At 44.2% G+C, this 11,414-nt stretch overlaps 1 protein-coding gene across 1 annotated transcript; it reads left to right on the top strand.

Moving 5' to 3' along the window:
• Positions 1-1,612: 1,612 nt before the first annotated feature.
• Positions 1,613-10,966, top strand: si:ch73-43g23.1. Its single transcript, XM_038284629.1, has 2 exons — positions 1,613-1,977; positions 2,393-10,966. Exon 2 carries the CDS (start codon positions 2,467-2,469, stop codon positions 10,507-10,509), a length of 8,043 nt encoding a protein of 2,680 aa, XP_038140557.1. The 5' UTR covers positions 1,613-1,977; positions 2,393-2,466; the 3' UTR covers positions 10,510-10,966.
• The last annotated feature ends 448 nt before the right edge of the window (positions 10,967-11,414 follow it).

The raw sequence follows: 11,414 nt of genomic DNA, 5'->3' as shown, positions 1-11,414 counted from the left end.
ATGTTTTTTGCAGCTCTACTTGCTGTTCTAATTACTTTAAACACCTCTTCACAATCCAAATTTGTTTTTAAACATGTTTATTCTACTTCAGGTAAACAAACAAAACAAAATTTGTTCATTAAAATAATGAAAATTTCTTTTTTTTTTTCTTCTATGTGTCCTGTTTTCCAATATAGCATAAATAAGTGATAGCCCAATGCTGGATATTGGCCCAACAAATTTCCTTATAAAAGTGGACCATTGTGGCTGTTGCCATAAGGTTCCTCTTGGTAATTGTTTATAAAACTTTACTAGAAGTGGCTTTAGAAAAAAAAAGATATGCAATAGTCAAGGAGAAGGAGAAGGAAAGGAAGGCTAGAAAGGGAGAGGAGAGAATAATTAAGGGGAGAAAGAGGGAAAGGGAGGGAGGGGGAGAAAGAAAGAATAGTGGAGTAAAAAAAGAAAACAGAAAATACTGGATAACTCCTAGAAGTCTGCTTCCACATCAGCAAGAAACGGGAAGGCAAAAGGGAAAACAAAGAAAACACACTAAAAAGGTGCATTTCTATTTTCTGAATTGTTTTTTTTGTGTAATTTAACAAAAAAAAAGTTCAACTGTAGGAATGTGCAAGTCCAAAACAGAATCCATCACTATAGCAGCGACCACACGAGTTTTAATCAAAACTCTTAACCTGTCCTCTATAAATAAAATGAACTACATGATGCGTTTGATATTACATATGGAGACAATGAACACCTGCAAAGTAAAAACTTAGATATTCAAAGTGATTAGAGCAAGATCAAACATGTCCAGATGAACAGTTCACAACAAACCTAGCTTTTGAAGGTCATTACGTAAAGTGAGTAAAAATAGGATGTTATTCTACCAGTGAGATATGATAAAACTGGAACCTTTTGTTCAAAGAAGTTTTCCACAAGCTGTCAAAGAATGACTTAATGCCTGTGAATAATTGGTAATGACATGAGGTATTATAACAGGAATAGAGGGGCTTATATAACCTCATGCATGTCTAGACCCCCCCTCAGCATTGCTGATTAGGCCTTGCTATTGTAACACGATTGGGTGGGTACAGTAGAAATGACATCATGAACGGCATCAATCAGGGTTGTTTCATAAGATTTTATTTTTAAAATCAGAGTTTGGACATTCGAGGGCAAAAAATTGCTTAAAGTATATCACTTCAACTTACCATAATAGTGTTGCCAACTAAGCAGTGAGTGCTTCACATGAGACCAAGTCAAATGGCCTGTGTCAACCTCTGACCCCCGTCTGTAGCCATCCCTCAGCCGGTACTCATCTACAACTTCCCACAAAGTTAGATTTACTGCATCCTAAGTCTTAGATAAACTGTTAGAAGTTGTGGCAAAGGGAACAATGAATGAGCTATTCTTCCAGCACAGTAGTTACCCTTTATTTTCCCATCAGCACACCCAGCCAAAGAACTAAAGCTATGTCTCTATGGCCCTGATAATTTGAGTCTATATATAGAGAAGCAATGGGACTGAGCTGGCTGTAAGTGTCAGATTCCAGACGAGCTCGTTGGTCCTGGCCTGATCAGAATCTGCTGCTAACTATAAACCCACCCACCCCATGAGGTACCCCACCCCGGCTTACACTGGAAAGCCAAAGCCCATGTGAACCTCAGGCTGGAGAAGAAAAAAAATCATCTGAGCCACTCTCTGTGAACGCTTTCCCTGCTGGCAGCTCAGAGGGGTGTGGCACAAATGGAGATAAGAGTATTAGGGGATGTAATGTTTCTGAGGAGGTTCCTCTTTTCTTTTTCTGTTCAAGCCTAATACATGGCAGTGCCAGTCAGTCTGGCTCCATCAGCCTGTGATGTAGAGCTCCTTGGTTCTGGAGACGGACAGGGTCTTTTTACCCTGAAGTCTTTTTCTGACTTTTGGTTGGAGAAGGGACATATTTGGAACTACTGAAGATCTCCAAGCCTTCAGAAAGCCCTTCATCAGAGGCCTCAGGTACGGTGAAAATAATTCAGTTTGTCTTCTTTTATCATAGAAACCATCAACTTGAAGTATCTGTCTTTCTTTGGTCATTACTACACTTGAGACCAAGTTACTCTTTTTGCAAAGATGTGTTATAATATAGCTACAGAAGATTTATCACTCATTCAAAGTAAATGCTGTTTTTGGGAATTTTATGAAACTACACAACCATGTTGTTCTTGTCAGCTGCATCTGGTATGATATTGCTTTTTAAAAATAGGGGTCCTTTTTTAGCCATATTGACTTTTAATTATCTTTATATTAATCTCATATGAAACCTATGCAATGCAGATGAATAGTTGTTATTATAAACGTAGTCATTCTTATATAATGTTGCTTGTAGAATGAATGTGCTACACGCCCTCCAGGTGACCATATCTTATTGCAGGAACCCAGCCAAAAGCCCACTGGAGAAGAAGGCAGGACTGGCCACAGTGATCCTTTGGAGCTCATGGTCTAGCGATGGACAGTTGGACTCTCCAGGGGGACCGTTACTCCTTTAAGCGCAGTGTGCCCCGCACATTTTCCCTGTGCCATCGTGAGGGTACCCCTAACCACGTTGAAATCTTTGACATTATCAACATTCCCGCTCAGAGGACTGTCATCTCTGAGACCACCTGCCTCTGTGACATTTTTGGAGTCGACGGTGAGTCAGTATCGCTCTCAAGCAGCCCATCTGCGGTGCCCTTTGTTCCTTCTCAGACAGAGGTGAATGACTGTGCTGCTGCATCACCATCCGTGGATGATGTGAATGATTCTTCTGGCAGCTACCACACTGCACCAGGGTCGAGTGAGGGAGAGGAGGGCTTTGATGATTCAAGAGAAAGGTATTATAGCCCTGTCTGGCAAAAAGAGTCAATTGATGGGAGGCAATCAGATGAAAAAGGATTGAACTCTGAACATTCACAGGTTTCAGAGGATAGTATTTCAAATTCTGAACCAAAAATAAACCCTGTACTCCTGCAAAATACAAATACCCCTTCATCCATCACCCCATCCTCTCAAAGCCTTAATAGTGGCCAGACAACGCCCTCTCCTCGATCTATCAGCCCATGTATCTTTAATCCAGAAGGAAGGTTGTCATCGTCTTCTTCCTCCGCTGAAAAAGGACTCTTACCTCTGACACCTGGCACCCAGGGAGCCCAAACTGAAACTGAACCAAGCACAATAACTCCTCCATTCAAAGACAGACACCGTGCCTCAATTCAGGCTTTGAGTTCATCACTTCCACAAGACCTGCATGAACCGATAGGCAGCCAGTCGCATCAAAACAACAGTTCAACTTGTGAGACCCATATCCAGTTATCTCAGGATTATACAGACCTGAAATCTACAACCATCTATTCATCTTCCCAGCGTGAAGATTCCAAATCTCCCACTGAGAGACAGTTCATCTTCCCTGAGCACAGAAATACTTCTCCCAGAACACAAGTGTCATCCCCTTTCTCAGAGTTAGGAGGGAGAGTTTCTGTACCTGATCTATTTAGTAGAGGTTCTACCCCTGATAGAAACGATTCTGGCAACACCACTGAACTTATTTCTGATCTTTCCACTGCTGAAAGAGATACCACATCTATTACTGAAAGCCAGGACACAGGATTGTCAACAGGACAAGGTAGCTCTCTTTCTACACCAGGCCCTGAGTATACACCCCCTTCTTCTGTCATTTCAACAGCCTCATCTCCTGAACTTCTGGAGGCAGCAGTTTCAGCTGGAATAAATAGCACAGGGACCTCACCTCAGTTACTTAGTCCCACCTTTCCAGTCAGTCTGTCAAGAACTCCACCCCTTGCTGCCTCACCTGTAAAAGAAAACAATTTAGAGTGTTCTGAGAGCAGAAGCCAAGTGTCTTCACCTGTGGTTATTAATAGTTTATCTCCATTATCTAGAGTGCATCAGAACAACGCTCCTTTAGAGGATAGATATACCACCCCATCACCTGAAATAAGAATTATATCCTCCTCTCCAGAGCCCGTGAGAGAAGAGCAACAATCACAAGAAAATCAATCACTAGAACTTCAGCAGAGCAGCTCACCTTTAGAGGAAAGATACTCTTTGCCATCACCTGAGGCAGGTGTTGTATCACCATCCCTAGAGCTCTTTTGGAATGAGCAGACCTCTCAAGTAAAATCAGCATCAAAGTCTCCTCTCTCTGAGCCCCACGTTTGCCCCCCCTCACCAAGAAGCTTTACTTACCCTGCTCAAATCACGGGTGTGTCCTATTCTGTTATTCAGCCTGAGGACAGGACCAGTCCTCCATTTCCTGAACTCTCTCATATCTCCTCCCCAAATCCAAACGAGTTTCAGTCCCCTGAATCTGGTATAGACAGTTCAGACACCAGTGCAGCAGAGTCGACAAGAAGCCAAAGAAACTCTCCTCATATAGACATCCAAAGTTCTGGTTCACTGTCTCAGCCCAGAAGCCAGACACCCTCTCCTCAGCCAGTCTATCTTCCATCCTTACCTGAACATAGATTTGAGACCTGTTCACCAGAGTTTCAAAGCCTTTCCTCTCAGCTCCATAATCCATCACATGAAACTCAATTTTTAGGGCTGAGATACCAGCAATCACCAGAAGTACCCTCTACAGACTTAAATCCCCTTTATACAAAACCTGTTCCCATAGACAGCGAAACTGAGTGTCCCTCAGGTTTCAATACTGTAGGGTGCACAGGAATACCGTCACCTACAGGTCTGGCAAGGGAAGCCGTGTCACCTTTGTTTAATTTAGAGAGGAGAGAGGAAACAAGTGTGGCTGAGTTTAGTAAAGATTTATCAGTGGTGGAAGTTTGCACACCTATATCTTTCTTATCAGATAAAAATTCCTACAACTACCAGAAACAACACATCACAGAAATAGAGACAAAACAGGAAGAATTCTGTGGAGAAAGATCAGGTGTAGTCCTCTTAACTCGGGAAAAACTCAGTTCTCAAACCCCCTTTTCTGAGGAAGAAATAACATCTCCTTGTGAAACTAAAAGCAACAGAGCCACGCATAAAGCTGTGTCTAGGGAACCTGTGCAAAAACAGGACAATCTCCATCTTCTGATTGCCTCCCACTCTCCAAATTTTGACAGTGATTTTTGTCCACAAAGTTGGACTTACACCCCTCAGAACTCAAGAAGAAAACTTTTACCCAAAGTTATACAAGAAGACAGAGAGAGGCTAGCAGGGGATATGTCCCGTCATGTAAACAGAAGACAGACTCCTTCTCCTCCGCTAACTAGGTTTACACCTGTACACATTATAGCCCCACAGAAACCATACAGAAAGTGGCAGAACAGAAGCAATAGCCCCTCTCAAGTTTTAGAATCCCCACTTAGTGGAAATTTAGCAGAAGCAGCAACAAACAGGGAAAGCCCCAATGTTGACCCTGTTGACAATAATAGCCAGGCCCAGTGGGTCAGACCTGGAAAGCAATTGGAGATAGACAGTGACATGCCACTGGAGCAGGAGAGGGAAGAAGTTATGGAAGGGCAAATGGATAGGGGGATGAACAGGGAGGGAAAGAGGGAGGAGCAGCCTCCTGATAGGGAGGGTTGGCAGGGGGTTACCAGTTACAGAGGGGAACAGGTTGAGCTGTCATTCAATCCCAGGAATAGAAAAGGACCTGTGAGTCACAGTGCAGCTCCCACAACCAGAGACACCCGCCAGGGACTGCCAACAGCACATTCTTATTCAGAGAGTCTTCCTGCAACAAGACAGTCACAGCAGCAACAGAGTCGGTTTAAACTCTCACCTAAGCCAGACCCCAGTGGTTGCAGCAGCATCAGAAGACTTAAACCCCCCACATCCCAGGATAGGAGAAGTGCGCCTCGACGTGTGGCCACTAACAGGCAGTGTCCAAGCTCCAGCTCCAGTATGGGAAGTGAACTTGATGAAGCAGACAATGAAGTGAAGTGGCTTACCGATGCTGCTTTCCGCAGCCTCTCAAGTCCTGAGGTAGATTACCTTGAAATGTACAACTCCAGCCACTGTTCATCTGCAAACATTTCTCAGCCATCTACCCTCGACAGCCCTGCTGGGCTCAATGCTGCCTGGTTGTCATATGCTGACTTCAAAGGCTCTGCACCAAAGCTCGACCTTGATGAACTCTCTTCTCACCAGCAGTATTCTCACAATTTTGATTGCCTGGATCCATCAAAGAGATATGAGTTGGGGAGCTTTGAATGCATTGATGTAGCTGTGGAAAGGGAGGACAGCAGGAAGGTGAGAAGAGGTGTACCAAAAAGACAGATCCAGCTGAAGAGACGGAATAATACAGAAGGGAAGCAAGATGAGAGCAGTGAAACTAGTAGTCCCGGGTTACCAGCCATGGTGGAGAGCCCCTCTCAAGAAATTCATCCAAGAGGGATCTTTGTGAGACAGCACAGTACACCAGCAGCAATACAAAAAACTCCCACTTCTGATAGCAGCTCTGAGATACCACGGCAAAAAGGAAGACAGTTCAAACTCCAGAAATCTGCCTCTATGGATGAAACATGCTCTAAAACCAAGATTGCCTCATGCCATATCAAGAACGTGTTGTCAAAGAAGATGCAAGTAGTTGACAGACAGCCGGATCAGCAAATAAGAGGAGAAGGTAGCCCACCAACAGAGAGTGGGATGGCACCATCTGAAGAGTCACTGAAACTTGACTCTAGCAATATGAGTTCCAGTCTTCAGTCAGATCACAATCTGTCTTCTGAGGGACTTTTACTGAGGGAAGAGTCAGGCATGAAGAATCAAGACACTGTTCCAAAGGACCATGGAGTAAAATGTAGTTATAGGCCAAGTTCATCCAGCAGTTGCAGAAGTGTTACATTTCCCCAGCTTGATTGTGAAGAAGGTGAAGAAGAAGATTCCCAAACAAGAAGTACAAAATCAACACCTTCGGAGGTTAAATCAAAAATCAATACACAGTTTGAAAGCGACAGTGCAGATTTACAGTGCTGGAAAACACATGAAAGGGTAGCCTGTGAATCAGTAAAAGCTTCTGCATGGGACACAGGAGCCTCCTCAGCAAATGTTGCCAACAACATGCAGGCAAGAGTGACAAACAAAGACCAAGAACAGGAAAACAAAAAACAACACAGACAAATGCTGCAAGAAGAAACAGATGACTACACATCTAAAATGCAGGAGATGGCACTCAAACCTGTTGAAAAAAAGAAGGCCTCACTAAAAGTCTGCCTGACACCCGAGGCAGAAAGCAAGCCCTTTCCACCAGACACATCTGCTGGAGAGATGGAAAAGGCAGAGACCAAAGTCGAAGGCAAAATACAAGTAGAGGGGCATGATGAGGACGGTTTTAAGGCTCCCATTCATAAAGTTAGAGATGTAAGGCGGCTTGTGAAAAATACTTACAACCTATCATTCAAGGCGGTTAGTCCTGTTAACCCATCAAATGTTATTGAAGAAAGTTGCTATGAGAAAAAGATGGAGGAGGTATCAGCAACGAAGGGTGGAAATGTGTTACAGGAAGTAAGCAGAGAAGAAAAGAGAGAGGAAGGAGAAGAAGAGCTCAGGATACTGAGAACACAAGGCCATAAAGAGGAGGCGAAAGATTCAGAGACTCCGGTATTACCTGATTCTGCTCAGAACAAAATTAATTCTCAGCTTTGTCTGCAACCTATGCAAATTGAATGCAAGGCTGTTTGTTGGAAAGATGACAAAAATAAAATGTCAAGCATCAAGAAAAACTTCGACGATAAACCCAAAAATTCTTCAGCATCTCCTCCAGATGCAAACTTAATTTCAAACACACTAAAACACACAAGGGAAGATAAGATGGTTGAGGAGCTTGACAGATGTGATATTAGCCTCTCAGCATCAAAGAAAGAGACTGTGACAGATATCGTGAAATTGCCAAGTAGTGAGGATAAGCCTGCATTGGTTAGAACAGACCAAAAACCCCCCATGCTCGGAAACATCCCGAAGGTACCAAGTAAGGAGAGAGAGGTGTCCACTGCTGTAGTTTTGATAAGAGAGAAGTCAAATAAACCCAACTTGTCGGCATCTTTAACCCATGAGGAGACCTCTACTTTACTCAAAGCTCCCGCTTCCCTCTCACCAGGGCCCTCTGCCTCTGGCGAAGTGGTTGGTGGTAGTGGTGGCCACTCGGTTTCAATGCTTTTAAAGGAGAAAGGTTATCAAGCTGACATTGGAGCAGTGATGGGTGACAGTCAGAACTCCTCAAAAGTGAAAGAAGTTCCCTGTAAGCATGTTAACTCACTGGAGATCCCTCTTCAGACCATCCATCCTTCAGAAAGAGGTTTTCCTGAGTCTCACAGAGAGAGAACATTCTCCTCCTCGTCCACCGCTTCTGGCCCCTCGGGAACAACTCAAAGTGTAGAAGTCTTCAAAAAGCCAGTAGAAGAAGAGGAATTAAGCATTAAGCCTCCAAAGAATGTTACTGAGAGGACAAAAACGGAAACAAAGGAGCATACGACAGTGCCCACCAAACAAAAAGACACCATAGTAGATTTTGAAGCAGTCAAAAGACTAGATCCTACTTTTCCTCCGAGGTCCCCTGCAATACGAAGATTCAAACCACAGCCCAGTGACACCAGGTCACCATTGAAAGAAATAGAGAAAAAGGAAATATCCAACTCCTCTAAGGGAAACCATAGACCTCAAACGATTGAGGTGAAATCCATAGCTAAACATGTTCAAGTTGTGCCCCCAAAACCAAACTGCAAATCTAAGCCTGAGAATTCAGGTAACGGGGCAAATGAAGCACACAGAACGTCATCAGCCTCATCTGCTGGAAAACAAAGAAATGAGGAGAGACCTCAGACAATTGTAGTGAGCTCACCAACAGTCTACAGGAAGATTTCCAATGAGGCTGTCTCATCATCAAACTATTCAAGAAAACTTGCTGTATCAGCTGTGTCAAGCCTTAAACCTCCACCTCACAGGACAGCAGCCCCTGTCTCCAGTGTCTCCAACGCATCAACATCTTTTTCAGGAACAGAGGCAGCTACTGATAGAGGTCAACACCAACCATCTGCTGCTCCTCCTCAGAGCACAAGGCATGCACAGAAACTGGCATCTCCAGCTACATCAGACACTGTTTTAGGTGTTGCCCCACAACTTGTTCCAGAGCCAAATCCAAACCAAAATACTGGATCTATACTATCTGAAGCTGAGCAGTCAACTTCAGGGGACCCAGACAGTCAACTGCAGTACTCTGGGGAAACGTGTGCCCATGAGCAAACTAGGCCGGTTACTTCCAGCACTGTAAAACAAGTGCCTTCCATTACTTCTACACAAAGGTACACCCATCACCCATACAGCAGAGTGCCTCCCAGTGATGTCCAGAGGATAGACGACCACAATTTTTATGCCTCAGATGACCCTCCAAGCTATGATGAAAGAGAGAGCTTCAGTCCCCTCTTGCTGCCTGATTTGACTTCAGTGAGGTCTAATCAGTATCAACCTTCGTCCCTTCCCGCTCCCTGTTCCTGTGGAGCTAGTTACTCCTCCCACTGTGGTCCCACTTCTCCTAACCATCACTGCAGTCCCCATGACCTCACCCCACCCTGCCTGTCACACTCTCCAGGATCAACATTTCCTTACCAAATGGCTCAGCCCCCTCTTCCCCCCCATCACTGTAGACCCGAACACCAGCCAATAGGTTACCAACCAAGATCTCCAAAATCAAGCCCACTTGGTCCAAATCCCCCACCGTCCATGTACCAGTCTATCCATCACTCGGCTAATTGTGCCTCCCATCCCTCCCTTGTGCAGAGCTGTCCTGCTGACCGCTCACTTCCACTACAGCAGCATATTGGAGCTAGAAGGCCTCCTGTCCGCAGATCTCCTCATCAACAGCCAGCAGGCCTAACTGGGGTTCCTTACAGCGATCCAGGCCACAGTCACTCTCCTGGTCTGCCTCCTATGGACCCTCAGTACCTTTGTGGCCCCCAAAACATGGGACCCTCCTATGGTTCAGAATATGGTGGTGACAGCTCTAGTGTTTATTCAGAAGGTAGCTTTGCACAACCACCTCGTAGAGTGCTCCTTGATCCTGAAACAGGAAAGTATTTTTATATTGAGGTACCTGTGCAACCACTAAGGAAAATGTTGTTTGACCCAGAGACTGGCCAGTACGTAGAAGTGCTAATCCCACAGCAAGCTATATCTCATTCAGGCCTGTACCCTCCCACTGCTGCCCCTTTCCCACCACTCCACAACCCAAACATCTATGCCCAGGCCCCTCAGTATATACCCTGTGCTGCTCCTCCATTAGCACACCCCCAGGCTCAGCCTCAACCACCCCAATATCCTGACGCCTCTGCTGCTCCTACTGTGCATCCAAGTGGGCCTGGGGTCAACTACAGAAATCCCTCAGGACAGGGATCTAAGCAAGAACACAAAAAACACCCCCCATTGGACCAAAGGTACCCGGAGAATATGTATTATGTCCAAAGTGTGATAAATGCAAGCCCAAATACCACCCCACCAGAGTATTACCACAGGCATCCTTCCAGCTTACCCCCACCTGGGGGGAAAAGGTCCTGAAATAGAGGGCAGAGGCCGCCTTGCTGGAGCCCCTACAGTTTAAAATACACTGTGTATAAATGGGGCATCTAATGTTAGTCTGAGATGTTATTCGAGTTTGAAGACTAAAATTCTTTGGCTGTTGTTTATTTGCTGATTCTGCTTACACAGAAAAGATTTTTAGGTTGGTGGCTTTGAAAATACACTTGTGTGGGCCTTTTTTATGAGCGGTTTCTATAGAATATTACCTAAATTTTTCTATTTAGGTCAACTAAAGTGATGCACAAGAGCAAGAAATCTGTGGTTGTAGGAATTTACTGTTGTGCCTTTCTTTTTCAAATGTCCACAGAAACTTGAAAATGCGATATGAAAAGACCTCATATTTATTTTGATAATGCACCGACACAGGTTGAATGACTTTGTGTGCTCGATGTCTACAATTCAATGCAGCACTGTCAATAAAATATTTAATGTTCAATTTACTGTCTTCATTCTTTGCTGACTTATTCTTTTCACTCTTCTGTCAGTTAGTAATAAATTATTATAGTCTTGCACAGAGCTGACTAACGGCATTAGCAAACTAAGTACTGATAAAACTTGGCTTTATATTTTTAAAACTGTGCATTTTTTGCATCAAGATGTATCTAATCATGAAGAAAGCATTGCTCATACATAAAAAATTGCCAGATACCAGATTGACCTCAGAACGTGGAAGGACCAGTGTAAACATCTTTCCAAAAAAAGATTTTTCAGAGTAGAGCAGTCTGTTTGTGATGAAAGTGAACTGGCTTCAGAGAAGGAAAGCCTTCCAGACACCCTGAAATACAGCTGACCTCATTTATTAACCTATTTACTTGCTGTTGGAAAGGCCTGCACTCTACCTGTGAATGTTGCATCTACAGGGTAGAGCTTTTTCAAGCTCATAT

This window comes from Cyprinodon tularosa, unplaced genomic scaffold (assembly GCF_016077235.1).
Source record: "Cyprinodon tularosa strain WSP-4 unplaced genomic scaffold, ASM1607723v1 ctg20, whole genome shotgun sequence".
Classification (NCBI taxonomy): domain Eukaryota; kingdom Metazoa; phylum Chordata; class Actinopteri; order Cyprinodontiformes; family Cyprinodontidae; genus Cyprinodon; species Cyprinodon tularosa.
The sequence above is the reverse complement of the archived record's forward strand: the minus strand, read 5'-3'. Positions and strand labels throughout refer to the sequence as shown.